The following is a 20,805-nucleotide window of genomic DNA, read 5'->3' as shown; positions in this document are numbered from 1 at the left end:
AGTGTTTTTCACTTACTTACAGTTTGCAGTCAAGCAAATGTAGGTAGGATGTAGCAGGATGAACTCCCACTGACAAGATTTGTATTGGAGATGTAGGCTGGAGGACAAATGCACCAAGAATGCCTCATTGTTGTGATTTATTAAAAGCTGATCATTGTTACTTGGGCAAACTTCATCACCGTATTACACAAAGTATCCCTGGTGGGGATGGTGTGAGAGGTCCGCAACACACAGTGAATGAATATCGCCCCCTCCCCTCATCCGCCAATTCATACAGCTGTAGCCAATCAACAGCCTCTGCTCATTGTGTACAAACAGAACATCGTGCGCCCTGCAGCCTTTAAATAGCCCTGCAGCCATGTGATGTCCAGAGCAGGCCAGAGGGAGACAGCAACAACAGCTTTCCCTTAAAACTACACGAAGACTTTTACCACCGTAACTCTACCAGAACCATTTGAAGGATGAATTCCCTCAGGCGCAGAGAATCGGTTTGCAGGAGTCTGTTTGGCCCGGTGGACCACGACCAACTGCGCCGGGACCTGAAGCTGAAGCTGAAGGAGATCACTGAGCAGGACAGCCGTCGCTGGAACTTTAATTTCCAGGCTGAAATGCCGCTCCCCGGCAGGTTTGAGTGGGAGGAAATACCCGCAGAGCGCGCTTCTGCTTTCTACCAGGAGTCCGCACAGGTGAAAGACGCCGTCTGTTCTTCAAACACTGAGGAGGATGAAAGGCTGATCGACCGGGAGGAAAGCGAAGGGACCGACCAGGAGAACTGCTCCCGCATCTCCAACACACACAAGTGTCCTGCAGAAGTGACGCCCGTCCGGAGGAAGAGGACGCTCTCCAAACTGGCAGCCAAGCCCAGAGATAACGCACGAATTACAGGTGAGGAGCAAGTCTTACAGACCCATGTTGAGTTTTTCTTAAAATTCATCATGTAACTTGCTGTTATTCAATAATAATGCGAGAATGTTAAGTAGCCAAACATCTTATTTCCTCTTGTTTTCTTGGCAGATTTTTTCGCAAAGAGAAGGAGGACGACAGAAACCAAGAGCATCCTGAATCCTTTCCACACAAGTTCCAGTGAAGCAGCTCTGTGCAAAACAATAAGATGAACATGTTACTGAAAATGGACTATTTATATTTCTACACACATTTTCATGGACTGGACTAAGGCCTGTTTACCGCACCAAAGGGATTGTGTTTTGTTTTGTTTTGTTTTGTTTTGTTTTGTTTTATCTTATCTTATCTTATCTTATTTCGTCAGTCTCTGTATTTGAGCCTGGGATGAAATTTTACAATTTTGTGTTATTTAATTTTATTTATGGAAACTTTTATTTAATGTCTTTTCATTTTCTTCACAGGTGAAAATATGTTTGTTAACTTATCAAGATGTTTTTTCCTCATCGTTTTCATCAGTATTATTAGTTTTGTGACCCTTTAAACGCTGTATTAAGTTTTGTTTCTGAATTTTTCATCTCTTTGTGAACGTCCTTGGTGAATGAATGTATTGTACTGAGCTGTTTCTTTTATTTAAAAAAGCACTATTTTTTTTGTCTTAAATTAAGTGAGATGCAGCTCAGGAAACCTGTAAATGCCTACAAATATTGCAATTTTAATAAACTGGTTTATCAGTGATGCTACCTGTACATCCTATTTTGTGGCTATTGCATTTTCCTCAGGCTGCTTGGGAAAGTATGCAGCAACATTTAATATAGCGACAAAAACACAATAATCCATAATCCAGATTCACTTGTTCTCGATTCGATAAATGCGAATTCAGTATTTGCATCCAACAAACCTTTTCAACATACAGAACATTCTAATATTCTTACACATTCTTAATTTGGTTCCAAGATGCTAAATCCTTGAATAAGAATGTGACAAAACATTTCAGATTTCCTCATCAGTTCTGCAGTCAGTGCCTCACAGATCCATAGTCCAGAGCATAGTTATCTAAAGGTTCCAAGTAAAAGCTCATACTGTAGATAGTTAATAATCCAAAAATACTTATATATACTTATATACAAAATAGTTAATGTTTATGTGCAACATGTCTCTTTTGCAGTGTGGCACTTTACCTGAGGCAAAAATCTTGCACTAGTTTAAGCTTTCTAATCCCACCCTGAGAGTAACTAACAAAATATCTAAATTGCTAAATACTGATCTAAGATATAACTGTACCCATTGGTGAACAGGTTTTCAAATTATAGTTTTTTCAATATGACTTTGGTCTTATGAGAAAGAAAGTACGTTAATAACAAGTGTCCCTATGAAGTCATAGAAAAATCAATTCAAGTTGCAAGTTTGGCAATCGAAAGAAGAAAAACGTTTCGCTGTAATTGCATTTTCTGGGATGTATTATGAGATGTTTCATAATCACAATCACATAAGGACTGTGCTGTCAGGCTTAAAATTATACCCGTTAATATGAGCTGTGACTGCCAAATTAGCCCATTAGTGAGACCAAATCCCAAAGAAGCGTATGCACTCCCACAGTGTAGGGGGTTTCAGCTCTGAAGCATTTTAAGAGGCCATCTGGCCGGAGTGCAGGACAATGGCCACAAAGCAGAGTGTGCCATTTTATTTCACCTGCAAATCAGCCTTTGGAGCTCCTCGACCCCCCAGGTCTTTCCTCAGCTTTTCTCTTTGTCCCTTTTCATAGTCAAAGTAGCCATTATCACTGACATGTGCCCAGTTTATTCTCACTTTGGCTCAGTGTTTGCTTGTGCGCCACCATTTCAAGAGCCCTGTGTTCATATTTACATACAAACGTAAAAGAAAGAGCAAACATCACATTTACATTTTTATGCCTCAGTGCCAAGGACAACCAATGTTAAGTGTGCTACTTCTGAATTAGAAAGAGATGAAATTAACCTCTGTTCCAGTGGATTTATTTATTGATTATCACTCAAGTAATCAATAAGCAAACTATCCCATGGGTCCAAAGGGTCCCATGGGCTCCTAATTTGCCCACCCACTACCTGATTAAATTCTCTTAAAGATCACTACCCAGTACATAATCAGTGAGTGAAGCTTTCACTGAGAACACTGCAGTGATTGTGTCAGTTAATATTATAGTAATGTTCCTGCTGAAATGTGTTGAAATGCACCTTCACGTTCACGCAAGAGACACAGGAATAAAACCTATGCTGTACATTTGCTCAGGAATAGAAACTGTATTACTTTGCGTGGGTGTGACTTCTCCTGGCCAGGCTTCAGTCAAATGAGAAAACTGCAGGGAAGGCTGACATTAGGACGTCTAAGTCCAGAAATGAGCTAAGCTTCCATAATTTGCCTTCACGGCATCAAGGGCATAGATTCAGAAATGCACAGGTTTGAAGGATTAAAGTGAAATCCATCAGAAACCATTATGAATTTATGCACTAGTATTTTAGTAGTAGCCTATGATACAGATATTCTTTTCTTTCTTTGCTCTAACTATTTAACCATAACAGTTTTCACAAAAAAGGCTATTTAGTTTTTCTGTTTTTTGCAGGGACTGATCCTCATTGTTTAAACATTTATGACTCTTGTATTGATGACTGATTTCCTCTGCCAATACCCAAAATAACACTAATCACAAGGAAGGAAAAAAACCTTTAAAGCCTGTAATGAAACACTCCCCTCACCCAACTCATGGTCAGCACAAAGGCCAACCACCCTCAGCACACTTAAGGAGGGTGGGGCCCATTGTTGTGGACACCAGAGGCAGATGGTCATTTGGGCCTTTTCTCCACATGACCACTTGTGTGAAGGAATGCCTAGACACCCCATGGATGGCCAGCATGGAAAAGGTCACCATCTGCTGCCCAAGGGTCACGTGTGTAAAGAAGTGGTATGAACCACGCCTTTGGCCATTTCCATAAGTGAGTGAGGACACGACAGCCACCCCCACCTCACAACAATGAAGGAAATTCTGCTGCCAACAGGGGTGACACAAGATTATCAAGAAAACTGTAACTTCACTGGTGCCTTAAAAGTGAAGCATCTATTTGATTGATGACTGAGGAGGGGAAAAAATACTGTAAAACACTCAGTCTTTAATGTAAAAACATAACTTTCTTCTTTCTTGCAAGCCACCTCTGGCAAAAGGGAAAAAAATCTCACTGAAATATTTAGCTCATTTGCTTTAGTCAGAGATTTGCCTAAAGGCACCAAACACAATGCATAAACACATGGCAATAATTACCACAATCTTTTATTGCTACAGAGGAATAATTCTAAACATTTACAAAATAAAGTGAAGTAAAATTAAAACAGTGAAAACAGCATTTGATTAAACTGAAACTTTTCAAGTGGAGTATTGAAACATAAGGCCTCTCCCCCAAGATGAATGTAATTAAATTAGTTATTTCAAAAGAGTACAGGATACTGAATCACAGTACATGATACCTTGGCAGTGGCAGTGTCTTTGGCATTAGCCTGAATACATCTCAAGTATAATATTTAAAACAGAGAGCTACTATACAGCAATCCAAAAGGGAAATCATTTCTTTGCAGTGTTGAACTGTTGTTTCTCTTTCACAAACGAATCATATCCCAAGTGGTCTGATGAGATATTTCACATAAATATCATAATGCCAACATTCAGCAAAGCAGACGCTAGATGTGCCTTTCAGTATTAGCTGCATAGATAGATAGATAGATAGATAGATAGATAGATAGATAGATAGATAGATAGACAGACAGACAGACAGACAGATAGAGAGATAGATAGGTAGATAGATAGATAGATAGATAGATAGATAGATAGATAGATAGATAGATAGATAGATAGATAGATGGGCTGTCTGGCTTCAGGTTTCAGCAGCTCTCATCCAGACTGGCAGTGGAGCTGATGGGAGGGTTGGGGCAGGCTGCTCTGCTGGCGATGTTGGAGGAGAAGGACAAAGGTGATGAAGACAGCTGGTCGTAGCTTGGCAGACTGTCCTGGCTGGGGAGGACATTACAGGTCCGTCCAAGCCGTGGTCTCGGCCTTCCTCCACCTTCGCCCCCACCAGCATCCCTCTGGTCCAGCAGAAAGGTGAGGGACTCTGCGATGCGGTTCAGTGTCTGGTCCATGTGTGTTATCTGTTAAAGGTGAATAAATTTGGTAAATCGGAGAGTTCGGAATGACATGCTGGCGTCACACTGGATACACCACTGGATACACCACTGTTTTATAATCTTTTGATATTTGAGAGTTCAAACTCTGGAGAACGTGACAGTTATATGCGTCATCCGTCTCTCTTTTTGCGCTACAGAACTGGCACAGGCTGTTAAAGTTTTATATCTGAATCAAAAAAATAACAGGGACAGGCTCCGAAGACAATTATAATAATAATGCAACAAAAGACAGGATCTTTTGTTGCATTATCCAAAACCATTCTCACTTGGAGTTTATTTTCATGAGTGAAACTGCCACTTTGTTGTCAATAGCCTCTTGAGAGAAAGCTTATTTGTTACACAAGTTAAAACTATAAATACGACACGAACGTGACTGTGTACATTTCTGGCTGCTCCTTCACAAACAAAGCAAATGATAGAAACCGCCAAAGGAAAAGGGAATACTGCTCTAGTTTCCCACTGAAATGGCACAGATCCCACCTTATCCTCCATCCTGTTGAGTCGGGATCCAATAGAGTTGTTGCCTTTGTCTCTGGCTCTGTCTTCAGAGGGACACAACAGTCAAGTAAATAATAAGACAGGATGATTAGGACTGTGGTTTGTTCTATAGTTAATGTAATACATTTTGAGAGAGCAAATGAGTGATTCATTACCTGAGCCTGTCTGGAACAAAGTTATCTTCCCTAAGGACTGGTCCAGTCTGAAAGAAACAATGGGAGGCTCAAGTCAGAAGAATGTATTGCACATTTACACACTCTCTCTGTACTCCTTCTCTTATTCCAGCTACGCTCTATTTTTTCTCCCTTTTTTTGTCGCCATTTGTCCATGGGTTACTCAGGGGATCTAATTCATATGAAGTTCATGTTAGTTAAGCAGTTTACCTTCTCTGTAACTCCTTGATCCGCACCATGAGGTTGAGGTGACCCTGCGAGTACTGTTCGATCACATCTCGCACATCATACGGCTTACGAGCTTGCTACAATTAAAAAAAAAGTTTGCAACACTTGCATTAAAATGTCAGATGTCAGAAAATAGTTTTGATCTTAAACTTCTCGTTAGGCACAAAACCTATACTTATCTATCTTACATATTTGAGTTTTGTTTTTGTCTTGGTAAATAATGTCATTACAGGACACCAGTGGTTTCATTTGATTACTAAAATGTCAGCATCAAAAAACAGTGAGTAAATTAAATGAAATTGTCTTCAGTCACCTCAAAGTACACAGGTGTTAATTTTAAGTGCTGTTCTTATTTCTAAAGACATTTCAAAATAAATTATTTTCCAATCTATTGAGAAAAGAATTATTTACTACTAGTCGTACTTACTTGAAAATTTCTCTTGGCCACAAAATAACGCATTCTCTGGATCACCCGGATAGCTTTCCGGTGTGACTCTGTCAGCCTGTGTAAAAGAGTTTCAAAGGAACGTGTTCATGCTGTTTTAAAAATTGTCCTGAGGAATTGCGATGAAACTGAGCGTGTGGTGAAAGTCATTGTTGAAATCGCTTTTTATGAAACAGAAATGTTAGAAAAATCACAGCTTTAGACTTCTGCTTCAAGATAAGATAAGATACACCTTTATTAGTCCCACAATGGGGAAACTGCATCCGTTACAGCAGCAAAGAGGAAGATACAGGCACTCGGAATATACAAAAGATCAGATTATCAGATCAGATCAGAAACAGGTGTCGCAGTGAAACAATAAAAAGACAGCTGACACTGCCTTGATATCCAAGCTTTAACAATTTAGGAGAAAATATTCATTTTCATGATTCCTTTTCATTCTACATCAAAAGCCTCTCCATTATGACGTGTCTTCCTTTGAATGTGATCAAGGTAAGTTACAGTAAGAACAAAGGATGGGCGATTTTTTTCTGACACCCAGACAAAAACAAAATGTTCAGAGTGTCTGTGGTACGTTTGGCTTCTGTTATGTTGTGAGAATTATTAAGGATCTATTACTCATCAGAGGTCATTAACCCAGCAAAGCAGTGAATGAGAATGTGAGGAGGATAGCAGTGAGCGCTTTGTCAGATCTAGTTAGGCCAAAGAGTGTAGAGGAACAAGGTCTGTGTGTGTCTCATAATGGACTTTCACAGGCAACACAATGGGCTGATTCTCAAATGCAGCATTCATAACATTCTGTAAAATTAGCACTATATCAAGAAATGTCAATAATGTGGTCTGTAAGCTATTATAGAAATCCATTTTCTACTACAAAAGGATTATGTGGTGGTGGAAGAAAAACCATGTGAACCCTTTGGAATGAGCTGGTTTTCTGCATTAATTGGTCCCAAAATGTGATCTGATATTCATCTAAGGCATAAGTATAGACAAACGCAATGTGCCTAAGCTGATAACTGCTATAGGCTGTGGCCAGGGACATGAGGGATGGACCCAAATGCAGACACACCAGACGGAAGCATAGTGACAATGTCTTTTAATAAAACAGAAATCACCGGCATAAAGTCCAGGTATCCAAGAAACAAAAACTGAAAAAATCATCCACGAATGAGAAAAACTCTGGAACACAAACTCGAAAGCAAACTCAGGGGTTCTTCCTGGGTAAACCAGGCACCAGAGGTAAGTCCATGGGGAAACATGGGGTTCACACAGGGGAGACAAAACCAGGAGGCAAACACAAGATGACAGGTACAAAGGCAGACAGGGTAACAGGTACAACCAGAGACAGGAACAAATGTGGGCAAGACCACAGGAACAAACTCAGAAAAGACAACAGATAAACGATCACAGAGACTTGTATACACTGAGAGTAATTGGCCACAGGTGATTCACTTTAAGGCAGGGCAGACAATTAACAAGGCGGGAAACAAGACAATGACAGGAGGTAGGCTAAGAACAGGTACACAAGGCACAGGGCTTCAAAATGAAGCCAGAAATACTAACAGTACAAGGAACAGGTAAGCGCAAGAAGCAGGATTTCAAACTAAAACAAGAAATACTGAACAAAACCAATGAAGAAACCAAAAGAGTCCTGAGATCATCCATAAAAATGCACCATGGGCTGAACATACTAAAGAGTCCAACAAAAGAACCCAAAAAGTCCAACACTGTCCATAACAAGTTGATCCAAAGTCCAAAGAAGTCCAAAAAGAGTTCCAACACAGCCACCAGGGAGCCGATCATAACTATAACACACAAACAATTATAATCTTTCGTGTCTTCATCAAACATACCCATTCATTAGTCAGAGCCCTGGTGGATGTAATTAACCGGTAAAATCTCTTTGGCAGAAATAATCTCAAACAAGCACTTTCTGGAGCTGCTAATCAGACCTGCACAACTTTCAGGAGGAATTCTGGACTATTCTTCCTCACAGAACTGCTTCAGCTCAGCCATATTCTCAGTGTGTTTGGTGGGAATGACTCTCTTGACATCATTCACACTGTCATTGTCTCTGTTGGGTTAAGGTCTGGGGTCTGACTGGGCCACTCTAAAAGGTGGATTCTCTTTGGCTTTAAACAGAGAAAATCCAGAGTGGTGGACAGCCACTCTGACTGTTATCCGGTAAGATACCTGGATAAACTTGTGAATACATTTTCTCCTCAATGATAGTGAACTATCCAGGCCCAGAGGCAGTAAAGCCCAAATCTCGATGCTGTCATAGTACCTGTAGGGACTGCAGGATACCCCCCCTTTCCTTGTGTTCACATGTTTGCCCCTCCCCTGTGTTTCTTGTGTGTTTGTGTTTATCTCTCTCTCTTTGTCTCTGGGCGTAGCAGTAGTCCATCCACTGTTACTGCTCCAATCAGCACCACCTTCTGATTGCATCAGCCAACACACCTGCCTCTCATCAGCTCATCAGCCCAGCAGCACTTAAGCCCCTGTTTTCCAGCCGGTCAGCACTGGGTTGTTCAGCTTTGTTTGTGGTGGAGCGTCAGGCCAACTAGCTCTAGAGTTTTGTGCTTTGTCCTTGTGTGCATGTTTCCTAAGTATTGTCCCCTCAGCTCCACGGCCACACTCACCTGCCCACTCCAAGCTCCAGTCGATCAGCTCACTCCCTCAGATTCACCTGTTTCTTCCCGCCTGATAAATTCATTCCACTGGGCTGCCACTCTTCCCAGCCACACACAGTCTGCTCCATGTTCTCTCTCCAGCCTGCAGCCATCCAGTCACCTCAGGCCCTTTGCACAATAAGGACTGCTCCAACTGTCTACTGTTGTCAGAGTTCTGCTCTTTGGGTCCACCAGAAAAACCCACTGGTTATAACCAATGCTCCCTCCACTGTACTTGACTGATGGGATTATGTTTTCATGTTGGTTTGCAGTGCCCCTTTTCACACCGTACATAGTGCTGCGTGTTCTGTCACTTAACATTTTCCCAGCAGTGCTGTGGAGTGTCAAGCTGTTCATTGGTAAACTGCAGGGAGGTTTTCTTTTGTGTCCTGCCATGGACACTGTGCTCCATGCAGCCATGCACCATGATTTGTGTGCTGTAGACTCATGAATGCAAATGTTAACCAGCTCAAATGGTTCCTTTAAGCCTGTAGCTGTTAGTCTGAGCTCCTTTTTTAGATCATTCTGTTTTGTGCCTCTGTGGAGTGAAGTTGTTTTAGCTGGGTGACCACTTTTAGGGAGAGTAGCCACAGAGCTAAATTGCCTCCATTTATTGACAGTCATTGGCCGAGATTTGACCACATTTCATGACCAGTTTATACAGAAATGCAGATAATTCCAAAAGGTTCAATTACTTTTTCTTGTCACTGTATAACCAGAGGTGTTATTAGACACCTGTACGTGCTGTTTAACACAAATACACTGGGTGTTAAAAGAGCATATTCTGTAAATATACTGTGCGTTCCGATACTCGCTGTACTATAAATACATTTCTGTTTTGTCACCAGTGTTTAATACTAACGATATTTTTTTCTGTCTCTAAACATTTCTTTGATAAGTTAGAAAGGTACTTTTATGATCACTTTACATTACTTGGAGCACGCACAGTTTTCTCAGAAACAGCATTTTCACTAACAGTTGCTGGGCTGGTGGAAATTGCATTGCTCGCATTCCAGCATAATTGTGCCTCAATGTTTTCAATTAAAATTTCTGTCACGAAAAGGAAAGGAAAGGTATTTTGCCTTGGCTCGTTGCCCCCTCAGTGCATAAATGCAACAGCTAATGGTTGTTTTCTCTTGCTTATGGTCCAAATGTTTTATGAGGCAGTTTATTAACAAAACGATAAACTGAGAAACATGAAAAGTGTTTCAAAGAAAATGTAAACTTTTACCTCTCGCCTACCTAACTACTACAGTTTCACGTACAGTTTCACGTAATAGGCCATGTCTGCTGTGTCACTTGAGGCATATGTTTGTGACAAAGGCGTTGCAGTTTTGTTAAAACTCTTCACATACTGCACTCCAATAACAAGGCAGCTGCAGAAATATAACTTCTGTGAACTATTCCACATCAAGAATCTATGCTGCACCTTAGATGCATAACAAAGACTTAGCTGAGCTTTCTCCTCAGCTGCAGACAATATGGGCAGCTCGGAATTTCAGTCTGTGATTTAATTTAAAATCAAAGAGTTTCCACAGAAATTTGACAAACTTGGTTAAGACAAGCACATTCTTCAAGCTTTTTAAGTACTGTTTTCGCTCATCATGGATAAAACAAGCAGTAGTATCTCTTAATGGCTCAATTTAGCATGGGATTTGATGTGGCGTTGCTCTATGAGAACAGCTGGTTACGTATTTTGGAGTCAGCAGAGCACAGAGTGATCTTTGCCAGCAACGCTGCTACATGCAATTCCCACTCTGCATCATTACCCCACCGTTTAGAAAGTAAGTCCCACGGGTCAAAACTGTCGCTCCATTTGTTTCACTTACTGTGAACTTACATTATACTGCAGTTACTTAACTCTCATTTCCTCATATCACTCTCAACCTCTCGCTGTGCCAGTGCCTCAGCAAGCACAAGTGCTTTTCCCTAATAGGGAATCATTACACAGCAGACAGGAATGCTCTGGGGTTTGGCATATAGCAAAGGTTAATTACAAATAACAAAAAATACATGCAAACATTCTCTAACATGCTCATTAAAGTACATTCACACGTAAACACAACATCAGCGAAATGGCAGAGTAGCGGTGAACTCACTGTGACACCGAGGTGGCAGGAGCCAGTTCACTGTCTCGCTCTGACTCCAGCTCCAGGTCGTCTGCAAAGCTGCAGTTCCTCTGGAGGGGGCGGGGGGAGTGGACATCCAGAAGGCCAGGGTTTCTTTTCACTGTACGTTCACACACGCACACACGCATGAGACTTTACTTCTCAACATATCTGTGCATCCAGAACATTCAGTGATGCTGTTGATTAAGGTTTGCTCCCTCTGTTCCAAGTAGGTTTGGTGATTTACAGTTCTCTTTTGATCTCTTGCTGTACCAATAGCATGTCTCTTACTATGTCCAGCGGGAGTCGAGAGAAAGAAATGAGCCTATAAGTTGCATTAGCTTATTAATGTAACAGTCGCACTGTAAACGGCTGATAAATAAAAAAAAAAAAAAACATGTTAAAGTAGCTTCTCAAAATCCCTAATGATTTGGGGAAGGCCTCTCCATTGTGGGAACACAATGACCTTGTGTGACCAGTGACCAGTGACCCTGTCTATACATAGCGTTGCGGTTTATGACAGAACTGTCATTTTCAGATGGGACAAAATATCTGAGTTTACAGTCACAGTTATCTGGCCAGTGCTGGGGAAGAAGAGTAAAACAGAACTTCGTTGTGAGGTAACAGGTGAAACAGATGGTTTATATCAGGAAGTTCTCAAACGTCACATGCTAATATTGTGGTTGCCAGCAATTTTATTTTATTTTTATTTTTATTTTTTTGCCTCAGCCCCACGGCTTTTTGGCAAAAAAAGCCGTGAGGCATTTTTTTTTTTCTCTGCAAGGCAGCATTGTCTTATTCTGTGGAGGCCAATTACCAGATCTGTTACTTTGTACTTGTGAGAAATCTTACTGTGTGCAAAGGACAAATCTTTCTTTTTGAGGAAAGAAAAAAGAACTAACAAATAAGCCTGTGCACAGTCGGGTCTTAAAAACACAAGAATTGGCCAGGTGTGTCAGTTTCATTTCAAATAAAAGTAAAAGATTAATACATTAATCAGCAGTTAAGTATACAAAAAAGGGTATTTTAAGTCCAGTAGACAGAGAATCTCCATTTTTTTACTGTCGTCTGAAATCTGTAACTGAAACTGTGCACGTTGTCACCATCTCCAGCAGTGAGAGATCATGGAAACCCACGTATTAATTATTTGAATCCCAAAATGCAGCATTTTGAAACAGCACCAGATAGAGAAGTGTGACACAGCTGGTCTTACGTTTGATTCTGACGTGTGAAACTAAAAACATGGTGTGAAATGCATCTGCTTTAAATGGATTTTGAATGGAATGGATTTAATTGGATCTGTCAACCAGGACTGATGTCAGATGTCATGACATGTCCCGACAGGCTGACTGATATTTCCCAATAACAGAAAACGGAGAACTGCTTTAACCTCTTTTTGTGGGTTTGTGTGATGCTCCACTGCACATCTGGATCTGTGAATGGTTTGCTGTCTAAAAACCAGCTTTAAACTCAAGTACCCAACATTACCTTACAGATTAACACAACCCATACACCATTTAGTCGTCCTAATCTCAGCACCTGAGATTCTTAAACACTGTAAACTTCCAAGTTGACTCTACAACTGACTGTGTCAGCCACCCATTCACCTCTGGAGAGACAAAGCAACAGACACACAAACATGGTTTTACCTGGAGGTGGTGAGCTGAACTGAAGGGAGGATAAAGACGTCCAGGACTGCTCACGATCTGAAGCGCACACGAAGAGAAACACAAACATGATGACGACTTCAGTATCGACACAGGACATAAATCACAACAACAATGATGTTAGTCAAAAACTGTGGTGCTTAGAATACAATCCTATTTTCATTAGTTATATAATGAAGAAAACAACATAACACCTCAGAACATAATCATGCTCTGATTAAAAAAGAAAACCATGCTGTTAACGTGGCTGTGAGAAGTGACTGCTCAGGAGGCTGTTAAAACAGAGAACAAGAAAGGACAGCGAGTGTACTCAGGACATGTGCAGGACATGGACACTAACAGCAGCTCACCACATCCTCCCATAGTTTGGGATCCTGCTAGACCGGGTACACAGACAAAACATCAGGAGAGGAAAAAAGACACACGCAAGGAAATGGACAGTTAAGTTGGTTGACAGAAGACACAGATTTAAAAAAAGAGACATTCATATTGTGTAACCACTTACAGTTGTCAAATCTGCAAAAGCATGACCTAATAAACCACCAGTGTGAGTGTGATTAGTACTTAGTTCATTTCCATCGCTGCTGAAAACCAGCATGTGATTGATTATTTTCTGTATCCTGTATTATATGTTCATATTTCCTGTATTTGACTGTACATATATTATTTAGTCAAACAATTTGTCAATTAATCACTATTCAAAATCTCAACAATATGAAACCAGCAACCTTCAGGCTCAAATTACTGAATATGAAAGACTTGGGTTATGCTTTCTGAAAATCAATTCAGGACAACAGTATCAGCTGAGCAGCCACCATCGACGTGTGCACGTCCAGTCAATACGACCACACACCAGATGGCAGCACGGCAATTTAGTTCAATTAATCACAATTAAAAACAACATGCTGTACATGTTAGATGTGCAGTAAGACCTGTAGAATCTATTTCGCTTCAATCAAAGACACTGGTTTTCATTGAACATGAAGTGAACAGACATGTTTTCATCTGTACGACTGGGCACATTAGATTTCGCCACTGAAGTGAGTGCAAAGCAGAACCGCTGCACTGCAGTCACGCAGCCAGGCAGCTTTTCAGGTTACCAGCTGGTGTAAAAGAAAAGGGTTATATAACTAAGCACAAGGAAGAGCACGATATTAGATGTTTACATATTATGGGCATGTTAAAAGTTTTTATATTTGTCTCCTTTTGAAAGTAAACAGACTGTCCTCTCCAGTATTTCATTTTGTTCATCTAATTTGAACAGAACATCCATTAATGCCCTCCACGCAGCACTGACAACAGAAATGATGATGATTCGTTTTATTCATGTAAATCTTTTCAAAAGGTAGGGTTTACAAACTTAATGTAAAATACTAAATGACGAGAAAACATCAGGGGACACAATAAAGGAAAAAAGAAAAGGAAATGACTGGAAATGAATGAGGCTATCTCAAAGATGATATTGAATTAGTGAGTGTTTGTTATTCTGGCAGTGTTTTCTAATTTATGTTTGATGAAAACAGTTCACTTATATTCTGAGTCTTTGAGAACAAGTGTAACGTGTTGTCTATCTGTCTGTCTGTCTGTCTGTCTATCTATCTATCTATGCTACATCTTTATTTGATACTTCTTAAAATCCTTCCATCTGCACTCTGAACAAATGAAGGATGCCGGATGATAAGATGAAGGATACAGTATGTGATTTAAATTGCTTCTTTGCATCACTCTCAGCTCAGCTCTCTGAGGTTGAGCCAGAAATACTGTATGTTGCGTGGAGTTTTGTAAATTCAGCAGTGCACTGCTTGAGTTCACACTCATCAATGCGGCCTCACGTTTTATTGCCGCAATGTGCTCATCCATCTTTAATGTTTAGACTTTGTCCTGCGTGTCTCCGGTGGCTACAACCCAACAACTGAAGCTCATATTATCCGTTTTCGTTCTACTGCCTCAGAGTTGAGCATACTGTGCAGTTTGTCCCATTTTTTTTTCATACCTGTGCCCACAGTGCTGTAAACATCTGAACTCAGCTCCCTCCCACTGTCAAACACCGAGTCGAAAGTGATACTGGGAATTGTGGGAGAAGTCAGACCGTTGTCCTTGTCAGTGCTCTTCAGCTTCCTCCTTATCTTCACCTGCCCAAGAAATGCAAATATCTCAGCTCAACAAAGCCTCGCTGCGGAGGAACATAAGTATTTGTTTGTTTGACATTTGAGTGGCACAAAAGGAAATCTGCGCTCACCCTGCGCTGAGAACTTTTATTGTTTTTGTTTTCTATCCATGTTAATCTTGCATTTTTTACCCTTCAAACAAAAAACCTTTTTAATATTTTTGTGCATGATGAATACATGAAAACAGAGCAGTGATTTTATTGAGGATCTAAATGCATCTGTATGGGATGAATGACTTTTACAGTGTCAGGTCAGTAAAGTTAATATTTTATATTGATAGATTTGACACATGCACATTTCATAACTTGAAAGTGAGGCCCTGCATAGTTTGGAGAGAACACTTGTGACATGTTAAAAACATTATAAAATTTATGCATTTGTGTGGGCTTGGTCTCACACAATAATACTGAATAATCAATATCAATATTAAGCTGCTGTTGGCTTTTGTTTTAGTTGCATATCTTACTTTTTTTCCCTCAACTTCTCATTTTTTAAAAAATTTCCCCCACACAGATTGCTCACTAACACTGACAATATATCAAAGTAATATTGATGATATTTGAATGTTTTTTTTTAAAAAAAAGCACAACAATAAATTGCGACAAAGTTTTAATGGTATTAAATTTTATAGTATTAAGTAATTTAATGTAGAATCTTATCTCTTGAGTCTGTCTGACACTGGACAGTAAATGAAAGAGCCGCATTTCTTTTGATTTATATAAGGCCAACTGCAGCACCATTTTAAATACCTTACAAATCATTTGCCAGTTTATTAGACATACATAGATAAAACACATGCAACCTGTGTTTACTAATAGAGGCGAGAGGTGTTTCTATTATTTTATCCACTGTATTTTTTAAAAGTATATAGCAATACAATTCCACAGCCTCGGTGTACCTAACAAACTGGAAACTGAACGGTTATGGTTAAATTTATGGAACGATTACTAACCGATTTCTTGGGCTTGGGGGTGGCCAAAGAGGAGGCGGGGACGTTGGATCGCTTTCTTAAAAACATCTTGAATGTGGCCGACTCAAAGTTTTCCACTGCAAAACATCTCCATGATGTCTGGAGGGGCATGAAAATAGCAAGAAATTGGTTGGACAGCACAAATTTCATGCCAGCATGTCTGCCATGCAAGGAAGAAAGTAAGGGTAACATGAAAGGACGGCCTCAATAACACTGGGGCTTTGAGACCTGCTGCATTGAGGGGTTTCTGTTTCAATATTTTTTGGTCAAATACCTGAATGAGACAGGCGGCTGCAGGGATCTGTCTGTTGAAGTGTTTCTGTCTTTGCTTCTGCTGCACCTTGAGGGCGAAGCCTGAGCCTAAGATTCCCTGTGAACAACAGCACAGCAGAGTTATTGCTCCTCAGGTTTAACGACACACTTACAGGCAGCAGCATGATCCAAAAGACAGAAATATACACAAAGTTAAGCAGAAATTAAGGAGTAATGTGCTGTTTAATGATGAAACATCTGACTCTATTATTCACAGAAGTTAATGAATTATAATCTCTAATGGATTAAAGTCTTTATTATAAAGATCTATTATTTGTTGGTTACAGTTTCTAAAATGTGAGAGGTTCATCCCTTTTATAAATTTCACACCACTGCAAATTGAAAATTCTTTGAGTTCACTGTTATTGTTAATTTTATTGTTTGCGAAGAGATGACCTATGGTCTCACCGTTTAGGAAACATTCGAGAGGGATTGATCATTCAAACACAACACACAATATTGTGAGCAGACATAAGGCACCTCAGCCTGAACTGTGCCACGGTTCAGCAATTTCTCTTCCCACTTACTGCAGGCAGGGCAAAGAAGGAAATGGCAAAGACTGAGAAACAGGATGCAATAGTCTTTCCAATCCAGGTTTGTGGCACTTTGTCTCCATAGCCGATGGTAGTTACTGTCACCTTTGGAAAAACAAAAACAAACAAAAAAAAGGAATTAATACAAGCAGCTTCATACTGACAGTTTCACTGTAAAAACCCACACTGCTGTTTGGGATGTTTCAACACTTGTCAACATTTGGTTAATAACTGTTGCAAGAGCAAAAAAAAAAACAAAAACTATCAAACTCAGCAAAAACAATGAATGTCTACACAAAGTTTCAGAGTGATGGACTGACGACTGACACTGTAATCCCCAGAGCCGTGTCGCTAGCGTGGCTAATACAAAACAGCACCGAAAGGACATTTTATCTACACAAAAGCACAACTCACATAGCTTCATAAGGAAATATTTCAAATGCTGTGTCAACGTGATTGACACGTAAATAACTAAGAAAATGTGTGAGTTGGACTTTGGGCCTAAAAGACTTAGAGACAGCTGTGGTTAGCTGAGACCAGTCTGCTTTGAGTTGTTACTGTAGAACATGAGGCCCATGTTTTCTCTGACCCTCCAACCACAACTCTGACCTTTTTTCTCTGATCTGACTCCAATTTACATCTTCAAGCTTTTAGTGTAGAGAATACAGACTGTAAGTGTGTGAGAGTGGAAGCAAACCTGATAAAACTCATGGTATATGATGCATAAATACTGAAAAAAAAACCCAAAACAAACTTAATTTATATGAGAGAGAAGTTGTTATGAGTTGGTTGTGTGTGTGTGCACATTTTTTTAATATCAGAGTCTCTGAAGTTTCAGAGTGGCTGAGTGGGTGGTGACTTATTGTCTGAAAATAAATTTTCAACTCATATTTTCTACACTACTTGTTTTGCTGCTTGTATTAACGGCCCACTTGATGTGTCCAAGGGTTTTGACACAACTCCTACTTTAACAACAGCAGCACAGATAAAACACGGTCTATATTTGACCTTTCACTTGCCAAAATACTGTTTACAACAAGTCAGTGTTTTATTGTCAAATCCTACTTTTGGCAAAGTTGGGAATGTTAAAAATACAATATTTAGATTAGTCACTTAGTCAACTTTATTTGAAACCTAATACAGTTCAATATCACTGTTAATGGCAGACATGGCTCTGTGGAGTCTGACCACAGTGTGATATCAGAATCAATTAAAAGGAGATCAAGAAGAAGAAATCAAAACAACACAGACTAGGTCTATTCCTTTGCATGTTTCAGGCAAACCAAATCCCCCAAGATGTCTGATGCACTCGTCTATGGGCTTAGACCAGAAATGAGTACATACTTCCACGTACGCAGGGGACGTCAGTGGAGTAGGTGGTAATGAATAGTAATGAATACTCATGTAATAATGTAGTAATTACTACTGAGTATTCATGGGTTGGAATGTCAACATGTTGACGCGTGGCACGGCTGGTTTCTGGCTTTGACTTTTGACTAATCCCCTTACAAGCATCACACATTAAAAACACACACACTCACACATACACACACACACACCCACACACACATTTTCTTACCACTCCCCACCACAGAGCGTCAGCGTAGTTTCCGAACTCGCTGGAGCCGCTGCCGTCGACTGCATCTTTCTCTGCCAGGTAGACAAAGTACGAGGAGAAGATCAGGCTCAGAAAGCCAATGTATAAGGTTGTGATCAGCTCCTGAAATACACACGCACAAACGTATGACATTTCAAACTCAGTGAACAACAATGAGATCATTTCAAATAACACAATGATATTAAAAGATATGGTGTGTGTGTGTGTGTGTGTGTGTGTCTGTGTGTGTTGCTGTGTCTCATCCGGTTTGGCTGCGTTTGCTAATAACATGACATGTGGATGTGAATATTCATGTGAATGTGCTGTGAAAATGATGATTAAAATCTTTTTTTGAGCATTCTGCTGTTTCTGCTGGCTTGTGCCATTCAACTAAAGGTGGATTTACGCGGATTCACTAGTAGAAACTCATCATGTTGGTAGAAGGATGATGTACTGAAAGAAGGAGGCTCGCATTATTCCATTCAGTTCAACAAACTGGTTGAAAGGCCAAAAATATCAATGCATTAGTCCGTTTTCCGATACTTTCTAAATTCCTCACCCTCTCTGTGGCTCTCTGCCCCCAAACCCATTTGATCCTACTGAAGCCATAAATCTTTAAAAATGGGTCCCAAATGTATTTTTTAATTTTTTGAAAAGCCTCAGACATTTTCCAAAACAGTAAAGTTGACTAAATACAACCAAAACAAACATGGACTTTTGATCTAAGAGCTAAGACTAAATCTAAAATTAGCCAACAATATAACTACTGCATCATTTATATATCTATTCCTTATCTTTCACTTGATGTGGAGCTGCAACGTAAGTAAGAAAAAAAATCTGTACCATTATGTCCTATGCAGCTATAAAGGAAGTGTAGGTGCAACTGAGTTTAAACTGAGGGTGTGTTCAATAATAATCACTAATCACTGCAATGATTCAGTCTGAATTCACATGGGCATTAAATCACTATAAATTACTTTAAAACCCAGACAGCTGATCTCTCCCGGTGTATCCAAAATAACTATGAATCGTCTTATTGCAGATTCAATAAGGGGCTGTCTGATTTGCTCAGGAGGTCTAATTGGGCTTAGCTCTTATCCTGTCTGACTGTAATTGGACTACTGATTTGTGAAAGAGCTCTTTAAGTGAATGTTCTCTTTGCACTCACCTAATATGTGATTTAAATTGTGTTTAACCACTTACAGTGCCGGAGCACTCACTGCACTAAATTGGACTGAATTCCTGATGAGTAAAATTCTTATTCGTGTCTTGGCCCAAAACTGTCACTCCCAGAGTCTTCAGAGCGCCACGGAGGAGCAGCAGCAGATTATTGCAAAAACGATCTGGGAAACATGGACTTATGGTCCATTGGTACTCAGCGTCTGTGTCTGTATTTTAAGGTTTCGGAAATTTAAAGGCATCAAAACCATGGCGGTGAACATGAGGGCCTGTGATGTCAACTAACATCACTGCTTGAGACGTATAAGTGCATTATTCTTGGAAATAACAGCTTTTAATACATCCAGGTGTGTTGTCCTTGAGTCACTACCAAAGCCTTGGTAGATGTGTTGCTGCTGCTGTGACCTGGCAAACACATTCAGGAGACTTGTGCTTCCCATCTGCCAGCGAGCCAGTGAAGAGCAACTGTGCAAATTGTGTTTACAAGCCACAAGCACTAGAGCGCGGCTCAGTGTGTATTTAAATGCTGTTATAACACGAAGACTGGAAACTGATTAGAGTGAATGAAAGTCCCTTGACTTTAAAAACTCCAGCTGTTAACACAGAAGGTCTGTAAGAAAGTGGCTGAACAAAGCATTCAGGTTCTGTGTTGACTTCACTATAAAAGTCATATAATCACCAGGAACAAATACTGGGGGTACAATGCACCAGTGTCCAACTGCTTGATGGTAGTTTGACCTCTACTGCACCGACTGACCTATGAGTGCATGCTGTATTTCCCTTGGGGCTGTTGGGACGGCATGGGCTCCTTAACAGCACATTTACTCTACAACCAAAAGGACATACAGAGAAAATAGATAGCAGATAGCAGTGATGCTTGTCAAGCAGTGATGTTGGATGAATAAAGTCCATCATGCTATTTTGTAAAATACTATTTCAGTCATGAATGTAACCTAAACCGCAAGTTCCTAGGTTGGTGTTGATAAAACTGGTAGGTTCACAAGATGATTAAAGGAATAAGAAAAAAAAATATGTCTACTACATGAATTATGTTGATTTCCCTGGACCTTTTTCTTATTTTCGCTCCTTTTCTCTGAAACATTGGAAACTTTAATCTCTTTATACCTCAAAAAATACTTCAAAAGA

At 40.1% G+C, this 20,805-nt stretch overlaps 2 protein-coding genes across 3 annotated transcripts in view; one reads left to right on the top strand and one right to left on the bottom strand.

Annotated features, from left to right (window-relative positions):
• The first annotated feature begins 394 nt into the window (after positions 1-394).
• On the top strand, positions 395-1,593 carry cdkn1ca (cyclin-dependent kinase inhibitor 1Ca). Its single transcript, XM_041040414.1, has 2 exons — positions 395-885; positions 1,015-1,593. The coding sequence occupies exons 1-2, from the start codon at positions 462-464 to the stop codon at positions 1,113-1,115; spliced, it is 525 nt and encodes a 174-aa protein (XP_040896348.1). The 5' UTR covers positions 395-461; the 3' UTR covers positions 1,116-1,593.
• Positions 1,594-4,214: 2,621 nt separating this feature from the next.
• Positions 4,215-20,805, bottom strand: part of kcnq1.1 (potassium voltage-gated channel, KQT-like subfamily, member 1.1) — a 31,758-nt gene continuing 15,167 nt past the window's right edge. Inside the window, exons 6-17 of one of the 2 annotated variants that reach the window (XM_041036021.1) lie at positions 18,463-18,603; positions 16,878-16,988; positions 16,313-16,408; positions 16,021-16,137; positions 14,894-15,032; positions 12,883-12,939; positions 11,225-11,354; positions 6,436-6,511; positions 5,991-6,085; positions 5,763-5,809; positions 5,590-5,651; positions 4,215-5,073 (exon numbers count right to left, since the gene is read on the bottom strand). In XM_041036021.1, coding sequence (XP_040891955.1) covers positions 4,807-5,073; positions 5,590-5,651; positions 5,763-5,809; positions 5,991-6,085; positions 6,436-6,511; positions 11,225-11,354; positions 12,883-12,939; positions 14,894-15,032; positions 16,021-16,137; positions 16,313-16,408; positions 16,878-16,988; positions 18,463-18,603 — 1,338 coding nt within the window. In that variant the 3' untranslated portion in view covers positions 4,215-4,806. The remainder of the gene's footprint in view (positions 5,074-5,589; positions 5,652-5,762; positions 5,810-5,990; positions 6,086-6,435; positions 6,512-11,224; positions 11,355-12,882; positions 12,940-14,893; positions 15,033-16,020; positions 16,138-16,312; positions 16,409-16,877; positions 16,989-18,462; positions 18,604-20,805) is intronic. The other variant, XM_041036030.1, reaches the window with a different exon arrangement.

This window comes from Toxotes jaculatrix, chromosome 1 (genome assembly GCF_017976425.1).
Source record: "Toxotes jaculatrix isolate fToxJac2 chromosome 1, fToxJac2.pri, whole genome shotgun sequence".
Classification (NCBI taxonomy): Eukaryota; Metazoa; Chordata; class Actinopteri; family Toxotidae; genus Toxotes; species Toxotes jaculatrix.
Note: the sequence above shows the minus strand (reverse complement) of the source record. Positions and strands in the feature narration are given on the sequence as shown.